The sequence below is a fragment of the Microtus pennsylvanicus genome, chromosome 16, assembly GCF_037038515.1.
Source record: "Microtus pennsylvanicus isolate mMicPen1 chromosome 16, mMicPen1.hap1, whole genome shotgun sequence".
NCBI classification, from domain to species: Eukaryota; Metazoa; Chordata; class Mammalia; order Rodentia; family Cricetidae; genus Microtus; species Microtus pennsylvanicus.
This window is the reverse complement of record NC_134594.1, coordinates 43228123-43243376: the sequence shown is the minus strand read 5'-3', so window position 1 is coordinate 43243376 and position 15254 is coordinate 43228123. Positions and strand designations below refer to the sequence as shown.

The 15254-nt window shown below is 42.5% G+C and overlaps 1 protein-coding gene across 11 annotated transcripts in view; it reads left to right on the top strand.

The window, feature by feature from the left end:
* The window catches only part of Rapgef2 (Rap guanine nucleotide exchange factor 2), a 202411-nt gene that overhangs the window by 119831 nt on the left and 67326 nt on the right, over nucleotides 1–15254 (top strand). The window contains exon 1 of one of the 11 annotated variants that reach the window (XR_012908117.1): nucleotides 3437–3684. The exons of 6 other annotated variants lie outside the window; for them this stretch is intronic. Coding sequence is in view for 3 of the 5 variants with exons in the window: in XM_075950926.1 (XP_075807041.1) it covers nucleotides 4555–4614 (60 nt within the window). In the remaining 2 variants the exon portion in view is untranslated. Of the gene's footprint in view, nucleotides 1–3436; nucleotides 3685–4105; nucleotides 4615–9283; nucleotides 9341–15254 lie in introns of those variants that run through there. 4 more of the 11 variants (XM_075950927.1, XM_075950926.1, XR_012908116.1 and 1 more) reach the window with 4 other exon arrangements.

Below are 15254 nucleotides of genomic sequence, written 5' to 3'. Positions count from 1 at the left end.
TGGGGTGTGGCAGAGTGTGTGCCTAGTATGTGCAGAGTGCGAGGTTCAAGTCCTACCTCCCACCCCAAACCAGCTTTTCCCTTTTGAAAGATGTATGTGAGGGGGAGGGAAGTTTGAGAATGCATGTGTGAGCCTGCCTGCATGATTTTATGTTTACAGTGGGAGTGCAGGTGTCTGTGCAGCCAGAGGAGAGCAGCAGGACCCCTGGAACTGGAGTTAGAGATGGTTGTGATGGGGCCTGAATCTGCATCCTCCACAAGAACAGTGAGTGCTCTTAAGCACTGAGCAATTTGTCCAGCCCCAGTTTTTGACAACTTACGGTAGCAGCAGTTGAGACAGGGTCCTTTACTGACGCTGATACTTCAGGAAGGCTAACTAGCACCTGGTTGCCTGGGTTCTGCTGGTCTCCACTCCCAGAACTTAGGTTTCAGGCAAGGCTGTGCTGAGGATTCACACTCACGTCTCTATGCTCTCCAAGCAAGTGCTCCTACCGCTCGTACCTCCTTAGCTGCTGAACAGTTTTGAATGTCACTTTTTGGGGGAACAGTAATATATAAGAATCAGATTTGTAAAATTCTGATTTTTCATTTTTCAAAGGATGACTTCTTTCTTCACTTCTCACCGACAGATCCCGGCTTTGGTAATTTTCCCCTGTGGTCTAAAGAGGGAATAAATCAATGCATAACTACTCAGGCATAGTCGGAGTTGAAAACTAGACTTCTGTAGTCTTCTAACCTTCTAACTTTGTATCTTACACACCCTTTCTAACAAAAGGTAAATGTTCATTTTCTTGTATCCTTTGGGCTTAACTGTTTGTAAAGCTTATTGTGAGCCATGGATAATATTAAGAACCAAGTAAGCTTTAAATATGAGTATTAGTTACCAATAAAAGAAACAAACTATGTTTGTCATCTTGGAGTAATTAGAAACAGTGGATATATTAGAAGGAGTACAACGTTAGATTTACCAGGGATGCCTTTATATCAGGGAGGTTCAGGAACCGTGATCTCTATTTTTTTTTTTAACATTGTCACTAGAGTTGAAAAGTTTTCAGTTCTTGACACAGCAGAAAGGGTTTTGTTTTGTTTTTCCTAGATCTGTTTATTGTTTCTAAGTCTAGATGGCTAGGAGATGGGGAACATAGAATACAGGTCAGGGGTACGTTTAGCCTTGCTCATATGAAACCTGTACTATAGGATCCTTCTAATCTTGGGCTCGTTTTGTTTCTTAACTAATACCTGACCGAGTTGTGTCGATGTGTAAACTTCCAACTTGCCAGTCCTGAGTCTGCAGGTGTGAATGTTGTGGGCATGGAGCCAGTCCCTGAAGCAGCCATGCCGAGTCTCAGCACAGAAGAGCTTTGGAGCCTGAGGATGTGTGATGTTCTTACTTCATCTCTCAGGTTTCCCAATTAGGTTAGTTTCCTTCTTGAGAGAAGTGACACATTTTTCCAGAGAGCGGGAACAGTAGGCGGGAAGCCTTCCCGTTATAAGGCAGGACACCATCAGTATGAGGCTATGGACACTTGGAGAATTGTTGGCACACAGATGTACTAGGACGTGAGCTAGGTGAAAAATGTGGAGTTTGATTGTCTAGGCCTTGAGTCAACCACTTCTGTGTTGTGATAAGTGTGTGTGCCAATTAACTTTGCCATTTTAAGTATATAGTTCCGCAATTCCCATTGTTCAGCATGACCACCTTCCACCTCCAGAACTTTTCATCTTCCGAACTCAGACTAATCAGTAACTGATCAATACCCACCCCTCACCTGGACCTGGAAACACCTGTCCTGGCTGTTCCTAAGACTTCGGTTAGCTTAGACACTCAGAATGTTTATAACGGGCTTATCCCATTTAGCCTACTGTCTTCCAAGTTTACTCTGCGGCTGTGTGTACTCCCTTGGAAGACTGACTCATGTCCTATTGGATGTGGATACCACTTTTAATCTGTGCATTTGTGTGTTGATTTTGGGTTGGATTACTTGTTTTTGGTGCCATTTGCTTTTGAATTACATCGGTTACAGAACTCTATTTGAAATTTTGACAGGTTGTGGTTTGAAGGGTAAACATGGTCTCGCCAGTGTGTATTTCCAGTAAATAAAAATCTGGTGCATCCATTCAACACAATTGTGGGTGCCCGTGTTGTGCGTCATGCTTGGGGCTCTGAATACAGTTGTACATGACAGACATGTAGCAGCCATCGTGGACTGGGAGCGTGTGTGGGGAAGTAGAGAACTGCTTCCATAGTATCGTGACAGCATGTGAGATCATGGCTGTGCTGATGAGCTGCTGTTGGGATAGCCCTGGGGTGCATTCTGAAATGGAGGGAGACACTAAAGGAGAGAGCTTTGATGGAGAAAGTCACCTACAAAGGCCTATTTGCCTATCCAGGAAGCAAGAGAAACCCAAGAGCCCTAGACTGGGTGTGAGCACGTAAATACTTTTTAAAAAGTATTTATGTATTTCTATACTGTGTGTGCGTGCACACATTTGCATGTATGTGCCGTAGCTCATGGACGTTTACAAGTTGATGGGGCAGACCTTGGGTTAGGAGCAGTATATTCAAATCTGTGGAGATTAGATGAGTAATTTAAGAAGTCTCAGAAGGGGGCGGGAGGAAAGGAGAAGAATCTGCCATCACTGGGAAAGAAAAATTGCCTTTTGTTATGAAGAGGAAGGAAGAAGAGGATGAATGCAGGCTTCAGATAGACCAGGGACCCAGTAGGGAGCGCTGAGAATGCCAAAGGCTACTTTTAAAGATGGCATATTTTCTATAACTGTTTTCTGTCCTCTCTACGGTTTAAAAGTAGAACTGATTGTGAGGGCTGATGGGAGTGTCTTTTTTCCTTGTCGCCTAGGTAAACCCATGTGCCTGGGTGAAATCTAGAGTTTGTGAGAGAATAAGGCATCTTCTTTTAATTTCAGCTCCACCTATAGAAGTTTGCTTTGTTAAAAAAAAAACCCACCAGGTGGTTTATTATAATATTATTGACAAGACACACATTGCATCTGTGTGTATTCATGTGTGTGTGTGTGTGAAGATTTCATCTTCTAAATTTAACAAGGCTTGCTAAGCATGCATTTTATTAATTCTTAAGACATTCTAATTTACTATGGCACAGTAATACCTGAGGGTGGGGTAGAGGTCACATTGATTTCTTTCTCCCCACCTTGGTGGAAAAAAGAAATCATATTTTAGTTCAAAGCTGTTCAAGTAAGTCCTTGCTCCGTTTTCCCACCCTGTCTTCAGTGATATTATTTGGAGTCAGCAATCAATGGATTCCATCCCTCTGAGACTTGCTTAACCTACAGCCGCTGATATAATCCAGGCAAGAGCTTGTTACTTTATCTGAATTGTCCATCGCTACCTTAATGAGTGAAATGGTTAAGGAGAGGAGGGGGCGAGCCTTAAGGAATGTGTGTACCGTTGGAGCTGAATATTTCAGCGTATATGGGGAGAGGGAGGGTGAGAGAGAAACCCACTTACATCACTAGAACCACATCGAGTGTGAGCCTTGCAGGTTAAGAGACAGACTACAGTGTCTTGCTTTCTGCGGGAAGCAGCAATGCCGTTTGTTTCCTAAGAGGGATTTTTTTTTATTTAGAAAAGGAAGCTTTCTCTACCCAGGAAATGGCTTTCCTTGTGCGTTGCTATGCCAACTGCCTGCAGCCATGGTCCTCCAAAGTAAGCACAATAATGTAATTATATTGATGTATTTCATTCAGACTCATGCTTCTTGAGATGTGTGTGTGTGTGTGTGTGTGTGTGTGCAATGTGTGCATGTGCTGTGTTTCTGTCAGTGATTCCGGCTAGCAGGCATGCTTGTGTTGAGTGTGAGGGACAGACATCATTACATTAAATGTCCATCAGTGTCATACCACGGAGATTAATTGTGCAAACTTGGTTAGTGGAGTGGGACAGAGATCACTGGTCACCACTGTCAGCATCATTAGCAGCTAGGGAGGAGGTCCTGATTCACATGCTCTGCCCTGATTTTTTTCCTCCCCCCCCCCGTCTTTTTTTTTTTTTTCCTTTTTCCTTGTTTGGAGGGGTCTGTACGTGTGATTGCAAATGAAACAAGAGTGTTAACAATGCTTGGCTGAATGCTAGAGACTGGCTTTTCACCACCCTGGCTAATATAATTCTGTATTAAGCCTTTTGGAGGGGAATCTTTGTGCAGTCAGCCATTTTAGCTTTTTTCCCCCCTTTTCTTTTGCCTCTTGTTCTTCAGCCTCAGAAATGATCTTGTTCTCTCAGACGCCCGAAGGCCGGGTGAGGTTCCCTCAGCCTTGTCAGAGACTCGGAGGGTTAGAGTTTCAGCGTGATAAAAATGGAGCCGAGCCCTGTCGTTCTGATTCCGTTTCTGTCTCCCAAGTGTGAAGGGTTTTTAAGCTCAGCAGTAGTGACACTTTAAGCTACAGCCCGGTTTTTTTCCCTCCTCCCTCTTTTTTTTCTCCCCCTTTTCCTTTTAATTTCATGCTGTAGAGGGTGACTTGCCGTCGTGAGAGGTTGGTACATGATGTGTAAATTCAGTTCAACATATGTTTCTTCATTATGAAACCGCTGGCCGCGCCTGCTAGCCATGGAGTTCTGGGCCAGCAGGAGAAGCAGTCCGTAAGTATCCAGGTGCTGCCGGCTGGCCGGCATCACAGGCTGCCCGGCTGGTGGGCAAGCAGTGTGGGAAGCAGGCAGGGAGCCGCTCCATGGAGCGTTGCTCTTCTCCAGGGGAAGCGGTGCTTTAGAGGGGAGTGAGTCTGCTCAGAGGAGGGAGGGGGGTGAGCTTCAGTTCACTTGCTCTTCCGATTTTGTTGTGATTTCTAAAAATCTTAAGCAAGACTGACAGTTTATTTAAGGAAGACCAGTAGCATTGGGAAATACTGGACAACTGATTTTTCTCATTAGAAAATAATGTCGCTCTCACTAAACCTCCAAGCAGTTTGTCTGAGAACCCTTTCTTTGGTTGAATTCTGTGAAACATCATGAGAGGTTCCTGCCCATGGGAACCTGGCACAGGATACACGCGGAGGTGGGCGGGAGGGTGGGGGGCTCTGGCCATTGATTTGGTAATAAAACCATTAGGGGTACACTTCTGACTTGCTGACATCTGTTAATCGGTAATGTAAGTACACTAGATTGTTTTAATGCCACAGAAAAAAAAAATTAATGCTCCTTTATAATTGGTCCCGTGAGTCAGCTATGTGATTGTCTTGCCGAAATCCCACAGGCAGCAACTGCTGCTTGTGAGAAACAGATTTCTGTGTCTAACTCTGGGTCAGAGCCTCCTGTTCTAGGAATACGTGCACGCCTGTGCTGCTACTTTTGTGTGAGCATGTCACAAGGTTTTTTTTTTTCCATTTTGCCAGCTCATGACATTGATGTGTATATGTGTGTGGTGTATGCATACATATACATTACACATATGCACGCACACACACATAATATTTCAATTAAAGTGCTCGAGTTTACACAGGCATTTTAGAAGTGTTTCCTTACATATCCTAGGCCTGTACAGAAGGATATAGGAGTTAGTTTTAATGTATTCTAAGAAGTGATACAATGGTGTCAAACCCCCCAAAATACATATAAACCACTAAAGCCTTGAAAATGAGCAAGCAGGATCCTTTTAGGTTTAGGTTCGCGTGTGGAATCTGGTTTTGTCATCACGAAATGAGCATTTTAGGTGGGTGCAGGAAAGTTCCTTAGGTGCAGTGACTCTGAGGTTGCGCCTCACCTGGTGAGTAAGCCTCTTGTTCTTCAGCTGGAGCTGCTTGCTGGCAGACTTCAGTGCTCTGTTCTGTCCTACCTCTGTCCTCCTGGGTTCTAGGCATGCTTCCGTGGTTTGAAATCTCTAGAAAAGAGCAATTCTTTACCTCCCTTCACGGAAGAAAGTCTGTCAGAGAGCTTCCGCTGGAGGTTGACTTCAGTGCAGGTCTTTGGCCTGTAGGTCCTTGTACTTAGGCGTCCAGGTAAAGAAAGCCTGTCACCCTGCGCTTGAGGGTCACCGGAAGACTCCTCCCATTGTAGGCTCACTGTGTGCCTTTCTCATGTAACTTTTCCCAGATGGGAAGGGGCGGCATGCTTCCTAACGTACAGAAAATTATTAAAACCATTGATTGGCCAGGGAACAAAATCTCTTAAAATTTTGTGGAAACAAGAGCTGTTGGAACATTGAGCACCGGATATCCGCTCACTAACAGGAAGCAATGTGTGTTCCACACCCGATTTGCCTCCCATTAAGTACTTTATAGCTCACTAAAGGAAATGGTAGGATTTGCACCCAGAGCACAGAGTGCAGGGCGCTGGCAGCTTGTGTTTCTGAGGTCCTGCTGTCAATCATTCTCTCATCCATTCAGATTGCTGTGCTGTCACTTGGCAGCCAGGCTTCAGGGTGCATGGGGAGCTGGATGAGAGAAAACAGCTCTGGTCCTCAAGCAATGGTGGTTCAGTCCCATAGTGATGAGCAGAACAGAGGAGAAAACCCTCTTTGTGCTCCTACAGTGCTGTACCAGCAACATGCCACAACTGACTTTAGTTGAGTCATTCACTAAATTCAAAAGTATCTCAGGTTTTGCTTCTCTGTACTGTGGCTCTTTAAATGCCTTCTCCTTGGATTACAGAAGGAAGTACGTTGGTGCAACAATGAAATGGGGGACTCCGTTACCATGTTTTGTAAAGTTCTGCCACACCACACAGAGCGGTCATCTCTGTTGCTGGGCACTACGCATAGTACATATTCTTAAGTGTTCTCATTTAATTGGATCTTTGGATTAGTGGAATCTTATTGAACCTCTTGAGATTTTAGAATGTTTGAATTCTGTGTATTTTCTCATCTCTGTCCCATTGCTGTGGGGCCCATTGGTAACACAGACAATCACAGACATGCACCAGAACAGGGCTGCTTTAATTTCGTGTAAGGCTTTTTAGTTGGCCCTTGTGGGGATGTTGCCATTTTGTAAATATAGATACCTCATGAGATCGTAAAAATAAAGTGTTGTTCACATTTCAGAGACGTGTTATAAAGCTGCATTTCCGGAAAACAAACAAACCACAATTGTAATAATTACAAATCATTGTTGTATGGGAAAAGCTTCCATACTCTCTGGAAGTCGGAGAAAATGTTAGGGTAGCATTAAAGGTCTCCCCTTAAGCCAAGTGTGGTGGTGCACAGCTGTAACGGTACTGGGAAGCTAAGCCAGGAGAGTTGCAAGTTCAGGGCCAGCTAGGCTGTATAGGGAGCCCTGTACCTAAAAGTCAACGACAGAAAATGTCTTCTTTACTCAGGGATATCAGCCTCAAAAACTTCTGCAGTTTGAGGCAATTGTAAAAATCCTTCAAGTTGGCCACTCTTTCATGGACTAGCTTGCTGCCTTTCAAACTGATGACCTGTGTTCTGTTTGAAAAATCTTACAGAAATTATTGATTTATGCAGCGTTTTGTCTTTACCTTAAGTTATACTTAACTAGTAGGACAAGGCGCCTACTATTGAGCACTGTTTTCATGCCAGATACCATATTTCACAATTTTTTCCCCTAAATTCCTACAGCAGAGCTCTGAAGGAAGGTGTAGGATGGCCTTTAGAAGTGAAGACACAGAAGTTAAAGACACATAGTATCTTTGCAGTCCAGGCTAACTTAGGTCTAAAACGTCCCACTTATGCGGCCAAATCTCCTGTAATTTATCCATCTGTGTAAAATAGTTAATCTTGGCAGCAGTGTTAACAAATGGACCACAAAACTTAAATAGTGCTGGCCTTTTATCTCCTCTTGATTCTTGGCACACACGACATTGCAGTCACCATTCTTACACAGGTAGGATACTGTGAGGAAGAGTGTTTACTGCACTGCGTGTTGCTTGGCATACTCAAGGTTGCATCTTTCATCTTTGAAATGAATTGCCGTGAGGCTGGAGTAGGAGGGCCAGGAAAGGATGGATGCCTTTTTAACGCAGTTTCTTCCTCCTGACCTGTGCCTCTGCGAGCCCCTCAGCCCCCAGCTCTCTAGTCCTGTTGATCTGACATTGGTTTAAGTCATAAGTATGGACCTTGCTGTGAAGCCTAACTATCACTGAAGTCATCCTCCTGCCTCAGGTTCCTGAGTAGCTGAGATGGGGTGGGGGCCTCCTCTCCTTTCCTGCTGCTTAACACTTTAAACATAAGCTTCATGTCTTAATTTCCTTAGCCATTCCATTTTAACGTCTAATTACCTTACCATAGTCTCTTGCCTCCACTGAAAGCATAAAAATTTTCCTGTTCCTACCTCCTGTGTGTGCCGAAGTGACCCTGCATTTGCCCCAGACCCAGCTTTTCCACTTAACCACCTCCCTCCATCTATAGTAGCTGTGAGTTGTGTGAACCCTAGGATCCATTTGATCACCCCCTCCCTCTCCTCCCCTCCCTTCCCATCGTCTCCATCTCCTCCCATCTGTCCTCCTTTCCTTTTTTTCTTTTTACTTTGAATCAGGGTCTCCTTTATCTCAGGCTATCAGAAGATAATTTTTGAACTTGCTGATCCTCCTGTGTGCTGGATTTATAGGCATGTACTACCATGCCTAGTACACATGCTGCTGGAGAGTGACCCTGGGGCATCATGGGTGCTAGGCAAGCACTTCAACACCTGGGCTCCCCTCATCCATAGGCTCTTCTCTCTCTGCCTTTGCCGGGGGTGGGATGGAGGCCCTCTTTCCTTAGTCTCTGAACTGCTTGAATTCCATTGACATTTTATATGTGCCTTGGCCAAGAAGATAAAAGATTCCTTAGCTTATATTGTCTAAATTCCTAAGGCCCTTTAAGAAGGTATTTTTTTTTCCCTTTATGGATGATTTTCCTCTATGCTTTTTAAATTCCAGGCGAGCCAGTCTGACGTCAGGCATTTGGTCCCTGTGCTTTCCAGTTACTTGGCTTGCACTTGCTGCACTTTGCTTGACCTGACTTCTTCCACCTCTCTTCAGCTTTGTTGGTACTCTGTCTCAGCAGCAGGAATTCAGGAGCTCACGCCAAATAACACGTTCAGTCCTCGTACTTTTTCTAATTGGTGCTCAGAAATAGGCGTGGCCGTCGTGGAGACACCAGAAGTCCCACCTCGAACGAGTTCTTCCCCCTGTGCACCGTGCGTTATGAGTATGGTTGAGATTTAGAACTGTTTGTCGGCTGTTGAGAATACTGAATAAAGGTTTCAAGGCTGGCAGAATAACATGTGGGACTCAAAGCTGGGGCTGCGCACGGTGTGGATGCAGAGGGATCCAAGGACAGCAGACTCAGCACTGCCTGCGTGGCCTGTGTTCCAGAGGAGTGCGAGGTCCAATGGCTGGTAGCTTTGATGAAGGGCTAATCCGAGGATGTAGAGTGAGTATGCTGTATGCTAACTAGAGCAGGTTTAGGAAAACTGCATAGGGAAAGCAAACACAGAGCAAACTGCTTCTCACCTCAGCAGTTTGACCTTGTCAGTTTGCGTTGGTTAGGGTAGCTCTTTAACGTTTGATTGATGCCGCGCCCTTAACAATGAAAAATATATCCAGCACTAATTACAGACAGAAAGTCAGGGTTCCTTCTCAGGGTCAAAACTCCTCCTTCTCTTATCTGATCTCTCTTTTGTCCGTTATGACAGATCTCTTTCCTGGGATGAAATAAACTTATCTCTCGGGAAGATTTTCCTCAGTACTTGCTCACAGAGAGGCCCAGAGGAAGCGAGATCCTATTGTATTGTTCAAGGACAAGGTCATCCTGCCTTGGATTTGGGCCAAGAAGCCCTGGCAACAAATTAGATCTTTTTAGCCTTGTTAAAGTGAAGAAATATATTTAGAAACTTGCCAAGGCATTACATGTGCTGTTTACACGTGTGCAGTTTTGAAATAAAAGGTCTTTTTCATTGTAGCGCACACACCAACTTTACCATTAGCCAGAGGGAGCAATGTCCTTCATAGCCTGGCTGTTAAATATTGTTCAGGAATGATCCACTTGAAACTACCTGAGGAGAAAGTCAATTGATCAATTAAAAAGAGAATGTTCAAGTGCCCCTCCTCCCATTTAACTGTTTAACTATGACAAGACCACTGATCATAGTATCAATATCTTTTCTTAGGCCTTTGAAGTACTGATATATGATTTTCACCAAGTTAAATGCTCCGGAAGTTTAATATTAAAGGTACAATTATTCATTAAATACAGTTTTCCATATTGTTAGTTCTCCTTGGGTTTAGATTTGACTACAGTCTTAAATATTCTATTCAGGCAAACTGTTAAGAAATTCTTCTTGAGGTATAGCTCAGTGGTATGACATTACTTAGCATGGATGAGGCCTTGATTGATCCCCAGCTTGGTTAAAGAAAAGAGAATAGCTCACGGCTGTCGTGTCTATAGTTTCCTGTGTTTTTGTGGCTTTATCCTCAAATTTCATTTGGATTTTTGGTTTGGTTATGAATTTAAAAATATTTTAAAAGCAAAATAAGTTATGTGTGTTGTAGATATAACCATGTGAGTATATATACATATATATACTTATGTGCATGTAATTTAATTGAATTTTTATAAATGTGCCTTCAGGATCCTGTTACTTTTCTAGTTCTAAGATCTTTGCTCTGTCTTCTTAATTGTTAAATGGTTGTTTTGGGGGTTGAGGGAAGACAGGGTCTCTCTACATAGCCGTGGCTGTTCTGAAACTCACTATATCTATCAGGCTGACCTTGAATTCACAGATTTTTCCTGTCTCTGCCCCTTGCGCTTTGGGATTAGCTTGCATCACCATGCCTTCTTCGTTGAGAAATGGTCTTTACCTTTGGAATCACGACACATGTGTGTGATCATCTGAATCTACGGTACCAGTGCTTCGCGTTATACAAAGTGTGTTAAAGAGAACAGCGCCTGGTGTTTAGAATATAGACTCTGAAGTTAATGCACAAGTTGATCATAGAAGAAATGCATATTTGCTGCTCGACTCACATAACTAGGTGATGTCACAGAGCACTCACAAAAGTCACTTTCTGCACCTTGCAGGGCATCCATGTGAGTTTACAGCCTTTGTCCATAGTCCTTCTTGTTGGTAGTAAAATATACATGCCATACAGAACTGGACTGTTTTACACTTTGCCATTCCTGTATATTAAATGAACCTCAACACCTCAAATCATAGGTCTTGTACATAGTCATGTCATATTCTCTCTCTCTCTCTCTCTCTCTCTCTCTCTCTCTCTCCGTCTCTCTCTCGTGTTTGTGTGTAGATTAGGTGGATGACAGACAGACTCTTACTTGATCCCACAATGTATGTTATATGCTGTGCTCCCTTTTCAGTCTTCAGTAGTCATGTAAATACCCTGCTCATACATCACATGACTTCATTCCGTATCAGTGCACCAGGTCCTACTGTTCATCAGAAAACCTAATCACAGAAGCATGTGGGGCCCATGTCAGTCTTGGGACAAAGTGACGGGATGATAATTTTATGATTAAGAGTATGTTCTCTAGTAGAGAAAGCTAGGGAGATGCACTATTGTTCATGCTGACTTGGAATGAAGCATGCCCCACCATTTATGTCTGCGTACACATTCATATTTTACACACAAGGGCCTTGGTAAATATAAACAGCCCATAATCTCAATTCTAGTTTTGGTATTTAGTAAAAGCTAAAATTTTGCACAGGTTACTTTTAGTAGAAGTAACTGCTTAAATTATTTTTAGTAGATGTAATTTGTAGGGGGTGGGAAATATGTACTGACTCTTGGGATAAAAGTATCTATTTTCATACTGCTTTCATTAGTGGTCTTAAAAATACAGATTAGTGAGCACCTTATTATGGACCATTTTCAGTGGGCCAACCTGTCACTGAGTTTTATTAAAGTGCCAGACACGACATCATAGTTTTCATAATAAAGGAAGGCAACATAACATGATCGTTTGTTGTTGTTTGTTTTTTTAAAGGCTGTGGAGTTGTGATTTGGTTATTTCTTCTACAGACATTCTTAACCTCTGGTTACAGTGTTTGTCATCCACGTAGCTCCTGGGAGTGCTCTTTTGCTGTTGGCTGTGTTTCATCCCCCTCAGTTTTTCAGCAGTGCTGGAGTGAGGAGGAATGTACAGGTTTTGTAGATGTTGTATGTTGGGAGTTGTGTACCTAGAAGAGCCTTAAAGTCTGGGGTCTCTGGTGCAGAGCCTGGGTTGGCAGCTGTGGGGCAAGGCCAGCAGAAGTAGAGATGAGCACAGTTCACACCCATGTTTCCCGCTACTGAGAACGCGAAGGGTGAAATCACCTTTTGATATGTGTCTAAAGAATTTATGCTTTGCTTTTAAAGGACTCTCTTGATCCTTCCATTATCTAAAATATGACTGTATAAGGCTTCCTATTGAAACAAACACCAGATTTGGAAATATAAAATCGTATTACTTTATAGGTAACACTTGCCATAATTACCTAAGTTTTTGCTGTTTTACATTTATTTATTTGTCTGTGTACACATGTGTGTGTAAAGGATCCTATGTGGGGTGAACAGAGGACAGCTTTATGGAAGTCAGTTCTCTCCTTCACCATGGGAGGTCTGGAGGTCAGACTCAGGTTTGCTGGCACATGCTTTTACCCGTGGAACCGTCACACTGGCCCACCAAATCATCCTTATTCAAAAGAGCTATAGCTGGAATAGCTATGCTGATTTACTCGTGCTTTGTGTTATGATAATTTAGGCAGAGGTGTCTCAGTGACCCTATGCAGCCATTGATGGTCCTGTGCATAATTGATAATTTTTACAAATAGGGCTATTGAGATGGATCCGTGGTTAAAGCACTTGCTGCACAATCAAGAAGGCCATAGTTTAGGTCCCCAGAAGTCACGTGGATGCCTAATGGGCATAGTTGCCACCTTTAATTCTAGCTTCAGAAAGTACAGACTTAGGATCTCTGAACAAACTACCCTTTAAAGCAAGCTCTGGCTTGAATGAGACCCTGCCTAGAGAGTAAGGTAGAAGAGCAATTGAGGAATATTCCTGACACCTGAGGTCAACTTTGTTTCCCCCAACACCCATACATATGCATATAATATACACCTGATGTGGATATATGCTTGCGCGTGCGCACACATACACACACACACACACACACACACACACACACACACACACAAAGAAGAAAAGACAAATTTAGTGTGTATGTATCTAAGAAAAGAGAGAAAACATTGGAAACAAGGAATGAAAAAGAATTCTGAGTTTATTATCTAGATTGTTGGCATTGTTATAGTATTGGTACAGGGGCTAGGGAGGTGGCCCAGCAGTTAAGAGCACTTGCTGCTCTTCCGGTTTTTAGAATCCGTATCAGGCAGCTTTGGACTTCCTGGGGCTTTCTGTAACTTTAGTTCCAGGGGATCCAACACATCTTTTCTGGTCTCTCTAAACATTAACACACATATGATAGCAAATAGAACATGCCTACACATACATAACATAAAAATAAATCTTAATAAGCATACTGGCATCTAGATTCTTTTATTGTGAAAATGTTTTATAGCACAGCATTAAAAAAATCCAGTAATGATTTTTTTTTCTAGACATTTTCCTAAAAATAGATGTAAAAGATTTATTTAAGGGCAAGTAATTTAATGTATTTATAATTAAATATATTAAATATATTTGAGGCTTGTATAGCAGCCTTTATCTTTAACATTTTTTAAAGTTAGCCAGAGTAACTTATATATAACATAATTTATATGGCTTAAACTGAAAGACAAACTTAGTTAAGAAGTTCATTTAGTGTGAGAAGCCAGGCATGATGGTGTACTTTTAATCCTAGTACTTGGGAAGCAGAGTTATGAGGGTTTCCGTGGGTTCGAGGCCAACCAGCTACATGGTGAAGCCCTACCTCAAAAGCTCTGTCCTTCTTAAAGGAAAGAATACCGCTTGATTTTAATCACTCTTACTATAGTTATAAGTTTGTGTTTTTCTTGAAGCTTGAGCAAATTTTTAAGGTTTGGGAAGTGAACAGTAGCAGAAGAAAGAGAAGTGAAATTGCAGATGTCCCAGCTAAGGAAAATGTAAGCAGTTGTGAGCAGTACCCCCTCCCCCAACCATGTGCCTTTCACCGTGCTGCCGGGCATGGGCCCAGATTCCCTTCCCTTGCATTATTCTTACTTCCTTCCCCACTTTGAAAGAAGTAATGACCTAATGTAAGTAGGAGTTGAAGCAGCTCTCTGTTGAACAATACAACTCAAAAGTGGACGGTGATGATAGCCAGTGAAGTTTGTTTTGCTTTAGAAAAAGGAATATGGTTCATTGAAATGTTCTTTGTGTTTCTCCCCAGCAGGAGAATATAGATTAGATCTTAGTTCTCATTCAGTAAAAGGGCTTTCATTGTTAGCTGAATAGCATTTTAAAAGCTATGTAGCTAGGCATAGTGATGAACATTTTTAAACTCATGCAGAGGCAGGTGGATCTCTGTGAGTTCAAGGCCAGCTTGGTCTACATAGTGAGTTCTGGGACAGGCAGAGTGAGACCCAGTCTAGGAGTCATCAGGTGTGATTGTATACACCTGTAATCCCAGCACTCTGGAAGGCTAACATGGGAGGAGTGCATGCCCAATGCCAACCTGGGCTACATAGTGAGACCTTGTGCCAATGAAATAAGTTTACTGCTCTTGAGTACTTTAAATGTATGGGTAATCATCTGTTGACTGGGGTGTCTGTCCCACCAGGTCCCATATCTGTTTAGTCCATAATAAACACACAGAGGCCTACATTAATTGTAAACTGACTGGCCTATTAGCTCAGGCTTCTTATTAACTCTTATAACTTATATTAGCCAATAATTCATGTCTGTGTTAACCATGTGGCTTGGTACCTTTTTCAGATGAGGCACATCTTGCTTCCTCTGTGTCTGGCTGACTACTGCAGACTGAATCTTTTCCCAGAATTCTCCTGTTCGCGTCGCCCTGCCTATACTTCTTGCCTGGCTACTGGCCAATCAGCATTTTATTAAAATACAATTGACAGATCATTGTCCCATAGCAATCCTCGAAGAAGAAAATCTATTGACAGTATGATTTCCATATAGGTAAAAACAGTGTGTTTTCACCCAACAACTTTTCTTGTACAACAACACTGAGATTATGAAAAATGGAAAGAAATTGCATTTTATGACCATTTGTGAGGAATTAGATTTTTGCTTTCCTTATTTTGAAATTAAACTTTTGGATTATTTGTATTGTTAGTAAAGATTATCAGTAATGAAACAACTCATTTTGAGCACTGTAAGTTTACTTCAGAGTTCTAGAAGAAAAGTTAAATATA